Below are 17,516 nucleotides of genomic sequence, written 5' to 3'. Positions count from 1 at the left end.
GCCATAGTAAAGGCTCTGCATCCTGATCACCACAACAACAACAAAGAAACTCTTAAAAGAGAAAGCAACATAAAACAAAGCTGCATTTTCTACATGTTGGACAGTTTCACCAGAGCTGTGTCTTATAAAAGTGTCAACTTATGTGTCCAGTTTCATTAACAAGAATTCTGCCATGACATCTAACCCAGATCTGTCCTCTATGCTTAACGAAACGAATCAGTCATTTTAACCCTGCCACTCTTTTCCAGCCCTATTCATTATATTCTCACGCTGTCTGTCTCAAACTGTGACACAAATAAGGACACTTTCATTTTAAATAGTTACACAGAATATTCATTTTCACAAGTTGCTGATAGTAAGTGGTTGCAAAAGTTATTCAAATGCAGGTATTAACAGTTTAAATGTGCTATTACTGATTGTGCAGTGTGTCACTTTAAATGTGTACATGCATTTACTTTAAATTTGTTTTGTGTGTATGTGAGGTGCAGCCTACCTGATAGACTGGCCTAGAAACACACCTGTGCATGCGTGATAGGTGCAGAGGTCCGGGAAGGTTCCTGGCATGTACACGAAGTTGTTGAAAGACCGTTGAGGTGAGAGTCCACAGCATACCCTGCCGAGTACAAACCGTCTCATCCAAACTCAAGAAAACTGCCTCCATGACTTACTACTGCCGTCTGACTGATGACAGACACATTAATATGTTCAATATAATTATATATGAATTGATATCAGCTTTGGGCACCAATTTGGAAAACTTTTTTTTGCAAAAGTGAGCTGTCGCAGATAAAATCCACATCTGCTCAGATAACAGAGGAGTTATCATTTATTGTCCCCCTGATACATCTTAGCTCCAGTAACTTAAATCTAGGTGTTTTCTAATGGTAACACACAGTGTGTCCAGTCAGCCTCTCTGGGATTCAGCTGTTCGCTCCGTGATCAAGGTCAAACTCTTGGTCTTCTGTCCCAATATCACTCAGCCAGTGATCCTTGCAGACTCTCTTCCTCCTCCTGCCTTAGTCTCACTGAACCAATGCTCCCGCTGTCCGTTGGTCTTAACATCACAAACACAAGCATTGCTGCAAGTCTCTGAATCTCACTGACTGGTTGTTTTTAAAGCGATAGACACTCTCAGACTGCAATTCACATGGAGAGCAATCAGTGCAGTCCCAGAAAAATCAGATGACATACCTCTCTTCCTCTGTCACACGACCCACACCCACACACACACACACACACACACACACACACACACACACACACGTTCACACACACACACACACACACACACACACACACACACACACACACACACACACACACACACACACACACACACACACTGTCTCCCTTTTCAAAGAGAGGTCTGGGCTTACACTCACAGATTCTTGCTCACCTGGACACTGTCCGTACAACCAGACATAGTTTCTGTCCTTTTGAACTGAATAGTGCCGTTATATGGTCTTCATGGTTCTAATTATACTGCTGTCTAACGGCACCGGGATAGATGCCAGAATACCTTCAAAAAAGGAGAATTTTTTTCTATGAGCTTAGTTTTCCCAGGCTGGGGTGTCCTGACTTGACCCAAATCAAGAATATGAAGCAGTTCTGGTTCTGGCACTGACTACATTATCCTTGCACAGAATATGAATACAGTATAGAAAGTTGGGTTTTTCCGACAGGACTCTATAATAAGACTTATTTGCACACTGGTGAAATAGACGCATCAAAACCTAAACATGAAACAAGTGCTAATCTTAACGTCTGTATGTGTTTATCCACACCAGTCTGTGATTAACTCTCAGTTCAACAACATTGCTAAAATAGCACAACCCAAACGATCAGTGTTTGTCATTTATGTATGTTATAAACTTTTTTGAGGTCCTCATTATCCGGGTCATGAGGGTTTCTTGTACATCAGTCTGAACATCTAAAAAGAAGAAGTTTTTTCAACTCATTCATTTTTACTTTCCTCATATTCTTTGATCAATAAGGAATTCAATAACTCTGAGTGTAGGTAGATTTCATGGCCTGTCACTGACTGGTCTAATTCACATTCAGGTTTATCGATGCAAGGGGTTACTCCTGTTCAGTTGGTTGAGATTGTGTCTTTTAAAATATATATCATGATATGTATCATGATAGTATGTTTAGTTATATACATGGCATTTTCATTATTGCCCAAAGCATACTAAACCACAATGATACAGTTATTGTGCATCTTCACCAAAATTCACTAACATGCAACATTTTCCCAGCTCTCTACGATCGGGACTCATGTTGGCCTCTTAGTAATGTCTTGAAAATCCCATGAGGAATGTCCAGCATTCCTTTAATGTGAATTTCCAAAATTAATCAGGGTTTGGCTGGAGCTATGCGTGAAGGCTGGAGATGATGTCCTCACAGACTCTGAAATTTATGAGGGGTGCAAATATTTGTTGTGGTAGGGAGGGAGATGGAAGGTTAGCTGTGACAGTGAACGTTCCCATGATTCCATGTTAGTGCAATGTTTTGCTAATTCCTGGGAAAGGTCATGCAGGCTCTGTGATGTAAACAGTGAGAACTAGAATGTCAGCTGGTCAGCTGTTACCATAGTAATAAGATGGTGAGTGGAAGACACTATTTTATAAGCACCGCATGTAAATGATAGCTAAACAAGTCAATAATCTCTGTCTTATTTTATTTCTTTCCTCACACTGATGATAAATAAAATCAAACCAGTATGTACTGCTTAGTTATCGGTCCCAGTTCAGACAGAGGCCGGAAGCAGGAATTTCTCTACTCTATCTTCTGGTCTCTCCAACCTTCTTATTCTGTGTTGTTTCCATCTCTCTCTCCTGCTTTAATCCCTCCCTCATATTTCTCTCTGTATCACTCAAATCTGACTCCTGCACTCTCATCTCCACTCAGGCATTATGTGCTACTAGAGTGTAGGCAAGTCAGAAGGAGTGAGAGAAAAAGAGGGGGAGAGCAGTGGAGGGAAATGGGTCACAGACACCATCAATTCACAAGAACATTCTCAGCCGAAGCACTATGACATTCAAATTCACAAAAACATCTGTGATCAAGACAGTTAAGAATTCTGTAGAACCAGCATAAGGTAGCAAAAATTGGCTCATGGCTACCCCCCCCCCCATACACACACACACCTATGTCAATGAGATGGAGATTATAAATGACATATGTGCATACAGCTAGTCTGAAATTCAATTTCCATCAGTCTAGTCTAATGCCATTGCATTAGAGGTGTGAACAGGAGAATCAATAACATAACATAATATTTGCAGGTGTAAGCTTCCATGTGTCTCTCTGAAACAATGTTTGCCATGAGCTTTGGTTCTTCTCTTCACACGTGTGATTGAGGTAATTCAGCTGAAAATACTGTTTACCATACATGTGCACAATGGGAGGCCCCCAAGATGACAAAAAAGCTTTGAAGCATCTGGACCCGTTAGTCTCTTAAATTGACCTTCTTTGTGTGTTATGTGTTGTGTGTTGTACATATACACATGCAAGAAGAGTTGTTCACTAGAGCAAGCCATGCACGCCACACACAATCACTCACAGACACTTTTAGGCTGATCATTCTCTCCAAAATATTAATGAGGATTTCTCTGTTACTGCAGTACACCCACAGGAAAATAAGACACCGTACCTCTTACTCTGTCTTTTTAACCATTTTCTGCTCTGGCTCTTCTTGTCATTCATAAAACACACAGAAGTGCATTCTAACAAACTCCAACATCTTCTCTATAATTTTTCATTTATAATTTAAAATAATTAATTTCAAATTATTATTTCTTTCTCTTCTCCTCTTAACATCCATCTTATTTTACCAGATTAAAGCAAGACACGCACGCACGCACACGCACACACACACACACACACACACACACACACACACACACACACACACACACACACACACACACACACACACACACACACACACACACACACACACGTACTATGAATAAACCCGTTCACATGAGTCACAGACAACGCCTCCGTTCTTACTGAGTCGTGTTATCTCTGTTTAACAAAGGACACAGATTGTGCTGGAATATTTAAGGAGGAACATCTCGGGGTCTCTACATCCTGTTTTGAGGGAGATGGAATTTAAAAGACTTCTTCCCATCAGCTCACACTTGTCTATTTTGCTTTTTCTCTGCTCTGTCTCTGTCTTTCATAGAAGGAATCCATGCAGTAATTTCCGGGAAGATAGAATTGTAGATAATGCAGAAATCACTCTGCACTCTAAAAAATGATTTAAGGACCTAGTAAATGTGACAGTAATATATAGTTATGCATGCTCAATAAAAATTCTGAATATGATCATGATGAGTATTTGATTTGACTACATCAAAATTAATTAGTAAAACTCCAACAGGAATATTTGTGTGAAATAGACACGTGTAAATTAAGTTTACTTACTTAAAATAAAGTATTATTTGACTCACAGATTACATGTTTTAAATATTGGTAATTATAAGTGTATGTTTCACCAACTGTTTTGAGAATATATTAACAAATATCAGTTAGTTTTATTAAGTGCAATTATTAAACAAGTCAACTCAATTGTATTGGAGATGTAACTAACAACTTCAAAACATCCAAGTAAGCAGAGGGGAACCAATTCCGCCTTTTTAGGATTTTGGGGCGCTGATGACTCACTCTGGCAGTGGCTCAGCGGTAGAGCAGATGTTTTGAAGACAGATTGTCCAGCCATCGGTGGTTCAAATCCCAGGGTGTCCCTTGAAGTGTGAGCTGACGGTGGAAGGTGTCAGCTCACCTCCAAGCCACTGCTGAGGTGCCCTTGAGCAAGGCACCGTCCACCCTACTTTTGGAGTGCGACCCCCCCAAATTCAGTTACCGGTACATTTACTCAATTTGTGTAGGTAATTGAATCAATTCGTTCAGACGTACTAGAAAATATTCTTTAGATTTTACTCATGACTCAGGTTTTGTTTTAACAGATTTGAGAGCTTTCATATCTACTCAATATTTGTAAGTGTATAAATGCTTCACTGATTGAATTAACATGCAGTATTATTTTTTTGAGTGTGAGCGCTGCATGAAAATGGCAAAATATAGACACACACACACACACACACACACACACACACACACACACACACACACACACACACACACACACACACACACACACACACACACACACACACACACACAAATAGCCATCTTCTAGGGATGTTTGGCCAGAGGAGTCCACTCTCACCATAGTTACCCGCCTAGCTAACTGTCTCCATAGAGAAAACACATTATCATCAGCTCACTGCCTTCAGCCTTCACTCATAGTCAATAGACCATCCTTATTGTCTGATCACACTCTGCTCGAAATTACTTTGAACTCATCTGCCATAGACTGGATCTGCAGTTTATTTTGGATGGGGAATTTTAAAAAAAAATCATGGCGCAGAGTGATGAAAGAGACAACGGTAGAGAAGGGTTGGAAGTCATCCCTGTAATCCCCCTATCCTTGCTGAAAAACATTCTTCAGTCTATGCTGCCTTGGGGAGAAAAGAGGGGTCCCTTTTCAAACCCACCAGGGTGTGGTACAAGGGTCTTGTGGGGGCTTAAGCTTCAGTGATTCTCACAACTGTTTTTATGCCCTAGCTTCTGTTTTCTTTGTCTCATTAATTGGACTGACTACAGCTCTCTCACCCACAGGCTTGGGAAAGCGGGTGTAGGTTGAGATATCTAAGAATCAATACTTAAGTGAGGCAGAGAAGGGCTTTAGGGGAAAAACCTACAAACTGACATTCACTGCTAACATCTAACAAGGATGAAAGAAAATTAAATTGCAAGTTCCAGTTGGTTCCAGATTGAATTAGCAGATGTTTTCAAATGAACAATGCCCCTAATGTAATCTCATGTCAAGCAGGAGCCAACACCTGACCAACAGACTGCCTGACTTCAGCACTGACCTTTTTCTAAATTGGTGCAAACATGATTTTTAAAGGTAATCAGGATCGATCAGTATTCCTGCCTTCCAATGCTTGGCTTGGCTGCTGCTAGCTCTCTTGCTTTCAGTAGTAAATTAAAGTCATGGCATTTTCTTTTTGCATTCCTATTCCACTCATGAATAGATGTTTTCAACACGTGTATTTGTCTAAGGCTCTATGTGTGTGCCTCCCTAACTGACAGTGATACACCCCTCCCACCTTTTCAAACCCTCGATCCCCTGCGGTGCCCCCACACCAACAAGCTTCCTTGGAGAGCGACTCCACCTCTTGAAATCTGAAATATTTTTCTGTCTATCAACGCAGACACACACACGCACGCGCGCACACACACACAAACACACACACACACACACACACACACACACACACACACACACACACACACACACACACACACAATACACATGCAAACACTGACACAGTCTTTTTTTTCTCACACCTTCTCTTCTTATTGCTTATTTCTTGTTTTTGTTCTTAATGTCACAGAGAAGAACTGAGCTGACTATCCTGATAGTCGAATAACAAAGGTGTCAGGTGTCTTACTCACTCCCGCTATTCAAACCTGTTTTGAACTGTAAATGTGTGCTGTGCAGTTTATCGTCAGCCTTTTATACTGTGAAAATTCTGTCTTTTGTTTTCTCTTAATCCATCTATTCCATTTTGTTCATGCTGCTTTTCTTCTTTTATTAAATGTCTCTTATACTTTTACAAAGGTTTTGCAATTTAATGAGAAATAGGCAATGAGGAGCCCAAAAAACAAATATTTTATTAGCAGCGTTAAAGAAGAGTAAGAGTAAAAAATGAGACTGAGAAGCAAAAAAGACAGCAAAAGGGGAGTAATCACGTTTTCTGTTCTTCTATTGTTCTTCTCAACAAGGCATGCTGTGCTCTGATGTTTATACTTGCTGACTGAAAAGTATATCAATTAGCTGTGATATAAACCATAATTCATCAGAAACTACATGAACACAGGACAGTTCATAGTAATAGTCTTTTTCACTAAGTGTCAAAGAGGTGGAAGGCCTGGCTGATTCTTCAAATATCTTTGAAATGTGTCAGCAGATACAGTGGTTTTAGAGAAAAGCATGAAGCCAGTGGGGATGCACACCCACCAACAACTGCATGTTCCACTGCAAAGCAATGCTGAAGGATATGAAAACCTGGACTCCCAAGTGAGTAACCTTTTTTTTTTCTGGATCGAACCTTGCAGCGATAAATATTTCCACATTGACATTCCAGTCTTCGCTGTCAGCTGCTAATAGACATAGATTTTATTAATGTTACTTTGAAGATCAAGCTGTTGGAATCAAACACAGAGTGACTTAGAGCTAACAAAGATACAGCTGTGTTTGGAAGAGAAAATATTTCAGTCATTCATTGGTGTAATTTTAGGTCATAATCACACACTTGGTTGACCAATACAAAAAAATCAGTACATTACTAAGCAATTATTTTTCAGTCTGAAATTCTCTTTTGCTTGTATTCAACATTCTTGTCTTTATGTGTGGCTTTGCAGTTTTAAATTTGTGACACATTCATCACTTTACACATCAAGCTGTTGTGTATCTGTCTATCCAGTAATTTCCACTGCACTATAATTTATGTATGTAAATCACAATGAACACCCAAATCTCGCGTCCAGCCTGTCTGCACACAGCTGGTTACAAGAAGAATAGGAAGCAGAGGAAGGGAATGCAATCAGGAGAGAGAGACCTCCCTCCGATCCTGTGTCGGAAAATCTGCTTCCCTCAATTAATCAAGATGATTTACATGACTGTCTATGTGTGTGTGTGTGTGTGTGTGTGTGTGTGTGTGTGTGTGTGTGTGTGTGTGTGTGCGTGTGTGTGTGTGTGTGTGTGTGTGTGTGTGTGTGTGTTGTGCTCAAAGAGACCAGCCAAATTTCCCCGTATCAATTTCTTACATTCAAATGGACAGTGAACACCCATCCATCCATCCATCCATCCATCTATTCGTCCATCCATCCATCCATCCATCCATCAATCAATTCACCTACTCTGCATGTTTTTGGAGTAAAGAGGAAGCCGGAGAACCAAAGGAGAACACACAAAGACATGTGGAGAACATACAACCTCGGCACAGAAAGCAATAAAACTTAGGACCTTTTTTGTCGTGAGGCAGCAGCCCTTGAACATTCAGCTTTCTAAAATAAGCAATGCTGTGGCCGATGGACAAATTCAGCTATAAAGATCTACAAATGTTCAGTCACGAAAAATATTCTTTTTCACTCTTAGCCATCACACATGTTGATGAACTTAATTATTTCATCAGCCTCAGCATAATCATCAGCCACCACCACCAGTGTATGTAGACTTAAATGGGAGGATCTAACTTGTTTCTGCTCAGAGCAGATGTTCGTCATTCACAGCATCTCAAACTCTGACAGCTTAATTATCACATATCATCCTGATGCTTATCACACACAAAGGGTTCGTGCAAATCTGTCAAAACTTTTTTGAGTTAAATGTCTGTCCTCAGAATTTTTACAATGTTAAAGAAGATTGATGCACCACTTTACTGATTCCTTCTTTGTGAAGGACACAAGGACACTTGTGAAGGACATTTTCTTATTTCAGTACAACTTATCTAAAAAAGAAAATGAGCAACAACAAAATTGGTATTTGTTTATATTTCTGGGTAAAAAAAATTAAATACTTAAATGTTTTAAACAGTGAAATGCAGAAACCTCACTGCACCACTTATGACATCATACTTGAAGTACTTTGTGGTTGTTTATATTTCTACATCATCTGAATATGTTCAGTCAGAGAGAGAACTGTAAACTGTAAAGACACCAATAATTCTCAGACAAGATCATGACATTAAAAAGGCATGTTTATTCAATGAGGCGTATCAGTGAAACTTATATTATGTTCCATGAAGCGGCAAGGCAAATATTCAAAAGGATGATCCTTGAAACACCTCATCATTTAGAAAAAGCAGCTTAAATGACCCAAACGACCCGTGCATCACTAGCACAAACACGATACACTTGAATTGCATTCACCTAATACTGGTGTATTTGCAAAACTAAAGACATCATTATGGCATGAAAGCTGGGGAGTCATTAACACACTAGCTATTAACCCATCTACTCCACACAGCTCATTCATGGTGTAAAAGAGATGAATCACCTGCAGGTTACAGCATGCCCTAACAACTGATAAAAATATCAACTTTACAGAACACATCCCATGTCTAACCTTAGATGGTACCTGCTATCTTCTGGCTGCAGCCCACTCCTGCCAGATTTACAAAAAAAAAACACAACACAACACAACACCATAAACCTGAACCAATCTCTGCTGTGTACAACAAAATCTGAATTCAAATCGAACTGAATTGTGAGGCATTGCTTGATTTAATGGAAACTAACTCAATCCTCAAGTTGGCTCAATTTTTTGTTGACGGTGACGTCAACGCAAGCTGCACTTGGAGACAGCTCTCCCACGGTGAGACGTGCTTGTAACCTTGAGAACCGAGGGCACCAGTGGAACACATTAAGGCTGACAGACAGACTGAGCCCTGAAGAGATTGACAGACTCAGACTGACAGGAAAACAAATGCAGAGAGTATTGTCCGCTGGAGAGATTAAAAGCTTTGCTCTTGACTTGCCTTCCACCAAGTTAAATCTAAAGCGGTACAGTCCTCTGGATTAGCCAAGATCCTTTTTTTTTTTTTAATGTATATATATCGCACTCACACACGACAGCACGGCAAGACATGACCACACAGAAGAACGGAGAGACACCTTTATGGAAGACGGGAGAAAGGTTGAGCAAGGACTTGAGGGAGTCTTGTCTTACCCTCTCTCCACTGTTCCTCCGTAGTGTCCCCACCGGCAGCTTGAGCATCAGCCGGCGGGTTCTCCCTGGCGTCACAGCTCCCTGGACCACCATGGTATGCTCCAGAGTGTGTGTCTCCGTGGGTGTGTGGGCATTAGTATAAGTGTGTGAGATGGGCGTCCTTGCCGTCCCGTCCAGCCTGGCAACCGGGGTTCACGCGAGTTTACGCGTGGGTGCGTATTAAGGAAATGAGTGTGTGATGTCAGTGTGTGTGTGTGTGTGTGTAGGTGTGTGTATGTGGGTGGGTATAGCAATCCCACACAGCTTCTATGTGCCTTGCTCTGCTTCTAGTTTTCCCTGTAATGAAAAGTGTCCCATTCTGCTCCTCTCAGCTGCTGCTTCGTCGAGGTGAACGAGAGTGTGTGAGGGGGAGAGGGAGTGCGCTTTGTCTCTCCTCTCTCCTCCTCTCCAGCCCTGGTAACTCCCCCTTCCTTGCCTCACACGCTCACTTCCTCCAGATAGGGGCTTAACCAGGTCACTGGATTAATGTGACGTTACGACTGTTATTAGCATACATGCTCGTGTCACATGATCCAATAATAATTGCGCCTGAGCACATATATCCATGCTCTCTACTTTGAAATGCACGCGCACACGCACGCGCGCGCGCGCACACACACAGCCCTTACAGGAGATCACGTGGGGCCCCTCAAAAGGAATATGGGATGTTTTGCCATCTGTTAGGGAGATTATCTGTGAAATCCCACATCCAGCTTTCTCTGGCTGTGCTGTCTGGAGTAGGACACAAAGGAAGAATATAACACACACACACACACACACACACACACACACACACCGCACACAAGATATTTCCTTCCAGTCAATTACTCCTAATGCTTAAAATACATGTAGGTACTGATGAATCTATAACTGTTTTGTACATGCAGAAAAATGTGGATATTGGCCTGCCTTTTCTCCAGAGTGATGTGGACCTTTGGCTGCTTGACTCCAGCCTTTGTAACGATACACAGCCACGGGGAGCTGAGTCAGTCCCCTGTATTCACCACGGTGGTCTTTACATGTCCATTAAAGCTATTGGACTCATGAGTTACAGCTGCACTCAGTGACTTACTGTCATATTCTGATCATCACTCACCACTGAGCTCTACACATCAATATTGAACCATCAGCTGATTAAGGTAAGTGGCTCACCACACACATGCAAGCATGCACAGATTTTTCATGTATGGATGTGATGTAGACACACACACGCACACACACACACACACGCACGCACACACGCACGCACACACGCACACACACACACACACACACACACACACACACACACACACACACACACACACACACACACACACACACACACACACATTACTGTTGTAAACCAGCATCAGGATTATAACTCAGAAGATTTAGTTTGGTGATCACACAGTTTGAGGGTGAGCTGATGCTGGGTTACAGGGTATAAAATCAGATTAAAGCAATCAATCAATATGAACAAATAACTTATTTATCTACCATAACATTTTTTACTGAAAACCACCAATGGATTTACTGACATGACTGCATATGTTACCCTTAGTAAGACACACTGAAACACACACACAATACACAAAATGCTATACAGCCACGCAGTAAACATACAGGAGCAAATCATCTGCAGTCATACTTCTCAGTGAGTATTATTTATTCAATACCCTGGCCCACATCAGTCTGCGAGGGACTGTGGCCTCCTTGATAACTCAGAAGGCTATTTATAACCTCTGTGCACAGGCATTCAGGTCTTGCGTGGGAATTCACTGGAGGAACCCAAAGGAAAAGCACAATATACGATTAATTTATCTTTTGCTCTTTTCCTCTGAGTGATGTGTGTCTTTGATGTTAATTGAAGTCACAATAACACAGATTAACTGCCACTGCGGATTCAAGAGACAAAAGCATGTTGCTTTCATACAGATCTCACATGACACCTTGACAGGGGGATGATAGTTTGCTCTAATCAAGCACCTTCGGTATGGTTTGTGTTTATTTGGCAGCTCTCTCCTTTTTCTTTATAATTACTGTATTTATTTATTTTTTTATTAACCTCCACATATCCAGTGAGGAAATAAGGCCTTGTCTCAACAGGAGTGGGGAAAATGTTATTATGGATGTTGTTATTCTGGCTGCCTCAGGGTAATGCACAGTGACCCATTTTAGTCAGCATCCATACAAAAAAATGAAATGGGTAATAAAAACATACAAAACACAAACCTGCATACACAATTAGGCATGAAAATACAAAGAACAGACGAGACGCTATGAGATTCTGATATGCCTCCCTATAAAAGATCGTTTCACAGCAGCTATCCTCAAACTGTACTAACAGATATTTATACATGTTAAAAAAAACAGTAATAGATAATGAAAAGGAAAAAGAGGGGGAGAGAAGAGGGCTCTATTTCTTCTGTGTGATTGTGTGTTTGTGAGCCTTTTTTTCATAGCTATGTTATAACAAAGAGTGATACTTCTGAGTAGAGTGGAGGCTTGTGCATTAATTTACCCCAATAATCCAGCCAGACTCTGCTCACAGTGGTCTGACTCATCCCAATGGAGCGGCTCCTGAATGTGTTAGTGTGTGTGGGTGGGTGTGTTTATGGAATTGCCCCCAAGCTGGACTCTCTCCCTATCCAAAAGCAAGGGTGGGTTTTTTTCTCTATTTGTGTTTCAAGCCGCCACATATTACAAAAGGTAGAATTACAGCATTATTACACAGACAGCACATAGAAACACCCAAACAATACCACACTGATAGTGTTATTTGTTTCAGTTTTCTCTGTGTGCTTCATCCCTCCTTCTATATGTATACAACTGTTGTTTTTCTCTCTCACCGGGGTATGATGAGCAGAAAGACCTCCCACCCTTCATTAGACCAAAACCAACCATAATGACTTCTCCACAGGGGTAATCTACTGCAAACAGTGCGTGTGCGGGAAGAGCCAGAGAGCATTTGAACATGCTCGGAAAGGTACCAGAAAGGTACCTTTCCGAGGTGAGAAGTGTCATAAAATGGGGATATTTGTGTAACTCACTGTGAAAACTGGGACTTGTTTATTTTTCAGAGAGATTTGGTGGAATGCCGTGAACAGGTTGCCCCGTGTAAACCATGTGGCTGGGTTCAGCATCCGTTAAACCTCATCTGAGGGCACTGCATGTGTGTTTGTGTACTGTGCGTTATGTCTGTTTGTGTATTTTTCATATAACTGCACCAGAAAACTATATACCGCATTGGCCGGAATATAAGACGATCCCGATTATAAGACGACCCCCTCTTTTTCAAGGCTCAAGTTTGAAAAAAGACTTTTTGAATTCCGAATTTAATTTTTATAGAGAAAATAATTACAGTACATCCGAAACAAATGATTATAACAATATATTCGAGAGAAAAACTGTAGTGCAATAAAATAATGCAAACTGGATTAAACTTAAGAGTAGCCGAGATCTATCATGCCAGAACATTACTCCTCGCAAATATCCTCTGCCTCGCTGTGCTCAGTGTCGCTGTCCTCACTCCCATTCTCTGGCTCCGCTGGCTCCTCCCATAGCACGTCATCCTCACTGCCGTCCAGAGTATTTCATATGCTGATGTGCATCCCGTCCTTTCGTTTCTCGTCCACATACGCGCACACCCTCCTGTCGAGCCCATGGAAGTGGCCGCTATGAGGACCACGCAAAGCTTTTCTCTGGTTGGGAGCATTTTTTAGTCGATCTTTTTGAGCTCTCCATCTCCGTACATTGCACTCTGTGACACCATATTTCACAGCCGCTTTGCAATTGTTTGAGGACTCTGCCTCATATATCACCATCATCTTGAAGTTTGCATCATAACTTCTCCTCAGCTGCCGGTTAACCTAGCCGATCTTCGACCCACATTTCTCCAGATTGTAGCTACGTTTCTCCATTTTCTGTTATCTCTTCTCTTATTTTCTTCACTTTTCTTTCTTACCGCTATTTTTTATTTTTCTTCTTCGTGCTACCGCTATTTTTATTTTTCATCTTCGTGACAGGGGTTCGCTTTGGCCTGGGGAGCCAAGTTCAGCTTTTGCTTTAAAGATATCTGGCGCCATCTAGCGTTGTGAATGGGTATGTCTAGACCCTGAATATAAGACGACCCCCACTTTTTCAGTCTTATTTCAATGCAAAAAACACCGTCTTATATTTGGGCCAATATGGTATTGCCTCTAACTTCACATCCATTTTTTCTTTTATACAGTAATATTTATATGGTAAGTAGCTGTTGCTTCAAAAAAGAAAACATATGTCTGTCTGGTTGCAGTTCATTATGCAGTGATCTATGTACAAACAGAATCTCCCCACCTACATATTTGAATAAGCTCACTTGAAAACCTCACATTGTCACGCTTTTTAACTCCACCCACTGCCTGTCAGTCAAGCACCCAACCAATCACAGTGCCCAACCAATCATGGCACATCTCCCAGAAGGAATCACGTGAACAATGGGGCGTAAAGCATCTGCTATGTTAGGAGAAGAAATAACTATCCATGGACTTCCCAGTTAAAATCATTTTAGATTGTCATAACTGTTCCAACAATTTTCATGTTTTTGAGCAGAAAGTCCAAACAGCAAGAATGACAAAGAAAACGTCAACAAGTTCTGAGTGAAACTAGCTGGCTAGCACAAAGTCTCTCCAGCAATGGTTTCTGTTTGGAATGGAACAATCGATGTAGTATCCAAAATGCTCCCCGGGCATCTGACAAAAATGCTGTTTAAGTAACTACATACATGTAGTTAGCTAACAGAACTATCACTTCTCTAAAATTTCTTTTCCACTTGCTCTTTTGACAGGTGCCTTTTCTTTTAATGTTACCACCTTTCCCAATCTCACCATTTGTTAGCTTTCTTTCTCCAGTTATCCTGCTAACATTCATCTACAGCTTCGCAATGCCAACACAAAGTCGTTACGTCACCATGCTGATTTTTGACTACGGGTGCGCTTGGGTGCGCTTGGTTTATAATACCAATACATTTGTTTTCATATATTTGGTATGAAGTCTGATATTATTGTTTTATTGTGGAATTTCCATGAGTTCCCGCTAGTTAGAATATATTGCTAAAATGGGCATATTAAGAAAGCAGCTATAGACTTCAGTGCACATTTAGCAGAGTGCTAAATGTGCACTCTGCTCGACTGAATGGCTCGTAATGCTTCTGAATTCTCTCCAATCCATGTAAAATGTAAAGTTTCTCCATGGGCTTAGCCTTTTGACGTCATATTGCAAACCATGTATACAATTGAAAATGATGTCTGTGTGATAAATAGATAATTAGTTTATATATTCATGTACTGTATATAAAATGGAATCAGGGTGAATATTGCCTATTCACTGTTCATTTGGGTGACTCTGGAGTCATCATCAAATAATGAATTATTTATAGGATGGGGTAAAAGAAATTTGGTAGCAAAAAAAAACCACTACACAGGAGGAGTTACATAAAGAGGAGTATCTGGATTGACTGCAACAGTTGAAGAGGTTCATGTGTTTTATCGGGAAAACTAAACCTCATAATATTGATGCAACCAATTGGAAATTCAGGCAACTGTGTCCAGTAAGAAAACAGTGGGATTCCTTATCACATGCAACTGGAGAATCAAGCCAATCGCTTATAGAGCTCAACCACATCAGTTTGATTCATTTACAAAACACTGTATTACTTTGTTATTACATTAATCTATTTACTTTGCCCAACCTCACTTGCCTCCGCGCCTATTCTGTCTACTATCAATTATAAGAAAACACAATTACTTTGAGATATGTTGGTGTATTCTCATCATCCAGATCATGGTATGCAGGCTTTGTAGAGTTAAGACTCTGAAATCTCCCCAAAGCTAAACTTCACTGTTCAGAAGTCTTGTCAATGTGTCACCCCCACACTGATCGACACACTGTTAATATCAATATGACATGACAAGTGTTTGTTGAGTCAAAGGAAAGGTGAAAAACATGAATCAAGGGAGTGGAGGGGGAAAATAGAACAACTTAAAAAGTGAGGGAGAGAGGAGTAAGCAGGAGGTCAGCTCACTATAATTGAACAATGTTGTGACTGAGCAGAGAACACACCAATTATATAAGAGAGCCCAGGCAATAGCTGCATTATCTGAGATGACACATCTACAACAACACAGGAAGAAGACATAACAGAATGGCAAATACTTTTACACAGATGTGTGATATTGTGATGCTGTGATACAATTATGGGGTTAAAAAAATACAAGCTTTTGGTATCAGAACATTACATTTTTTTATGCCACCTGCAGACTGAATGCTGCAGGATACAGCAAAGTACTTTGTCGGACTGACTCCCAAAAATTTAACCTGCTGCTGGAAAGAGGAGATGGTGGAGGAAAGAGCAGTACAGCTGCAATGGAAGGAATCACATTCATGATATCTCTCTGTGCAAGAGGATGTGAGGGGGTAGAGGAGAAAAAGAGGATGAAATGTATGCCTCAATGTCCGCATTGAAGAAGGAATGAAGATGATGATGGAGAGGGATCAGGGATGAAGGTAAAAGATGTGCACCGGGGGGGGGGGGGATTCAATTAAATTACACAAGGGTTTAATGCATTTCTAATCACAATTTTTTATTTCCTGATTTGACTGGCAGCCTTTGTGTGTGACTGCAAGGCAGCTGCTGAAAGAGGTGCTGCCATCTTTCTTTCTTTTCTCCCCTCAGCAAACAATATCCAGCAGATTTGGCAGGAGTTGATATGATGCAATAAAGATTTTACAGCCACTAGGAAAACATCCAATCACTAAATGCAGATAATACTAACATTTTTCATGATCAGGGTCCTTTCATCTTTTATGTGGCAGCATTGCCACATTATACATATACGACAATGCATGTCACAGGGATCAAGCTGGTTATATTTTTCCTCAAAATTCTAGCAAAAATGTTCCTATAAAATATTTTTTGAGGTCACTACAGCTTTAACTTTACTAAGCCTTTGTAACAGTGGCAAGGTCATGTATCGTGTAACCATGATGTCTGCTCTAGTGAGCTTTGAATTGATATTGGTCTTAAATAGAGGTTAAATAAAAGTGTTGACCTGCAAAATCAGCAATGACTTAGCTTCATCTCCAGCCACACATGAGTAACCTGGGCAACAAAATAGTGACCTCTTTTTCCTGTAGTAAAAAGGAGAGTGTAAGGACATTTGTTTTTTTAGATCCTCTCGCCTTGTCTGCATCATTTATTTGCGCTGCTGTGCTAACAAAAACAGTAGTGCATCTTTGAACAGCCTATTCAGCTTTTGTATTAAACCAATGATCATCTCAGATAAGGGTCTGGTGCTTCTTCTTTAAAGGAAGATGGAGAACTTGTATTTTAATGACCTTGCGCATCAACCTTTGTCTCTGCTGGATTAATTCAAGCGTAGAGAAATGTTTACGAGTGCTGACAGCCAGTTATAATCACTGAACTCACCCACTTAAGTTGAACATTGGCAAAATGTTTTCACTTGTATCATATGTCTGACACACGTCTGCTGCTGGAAACTAATTTAATTCACCATGCCTTGATTTGATGGTTCACTGACAAACCCTCTTTTTAGCTTATGTCTGCATGTCTGAACATTCATGTGGGTGTGTACACATGTGTATTTGAATATACGCATGCGCTGCCATATGCACGCTCAGAAAGCAA

The 17,516-nt window shown here is 40.7% G+C and overlaps 1 protein-coding gene across 8 annotated transcripts in view; it reads right to left on the bottom strand.

Moving 5' to 3' along the window:
- The window catches only part of frmd4a (FERM domain containing 4A), a 93,977-nt gene that overhangs the window by 51,983 nt on the left and 24,478 nt on the right, over positions 1–17,516 (bottom strand). For 2 of the 8 annotated variants that reach the window (XM_068312429.1, XM_068312428.1), the window contains exon 1: positions 9,812–10,193. The exons of 2 other annotated variants lie outside the window; for them this stretch is intronic. In XM_068312429.1, coding sequence (XP_068168530.1) covers positions 9,812–9,904 — 93 coding nt within the window. In that variant the 5' untranslated portion in view covers positions 9,905–10,193. Of the gene's footprint in view, positions 1–493; positions 1,043–9,811; positions 10,194–17,516 lie in introns of those variants that run through there. 4 more of the 8 variants (XM_068312433.1, XM_068312427.1, XM_068312426.1 and 1 more) reach the window with 4 other exon arrangements.

Source organism: Antennarius striatus, chromosome 4 (assembly GCF_040054535.1).
Source record: "Antennarius striatus isolate MH-2024 chromosome 4, ASM4005453v1, whole genome shotgun sequence".
Classification (NCBI taxonomy): Eukaryota; Metazoa; Chordata; class Actinopteri; order Lophiiformes; family Antennariidae; genus Antennarius; species Antennarius striatus.
This window is presented reverse-complemented; position numbering and strand designations above follow the sequence as displayed.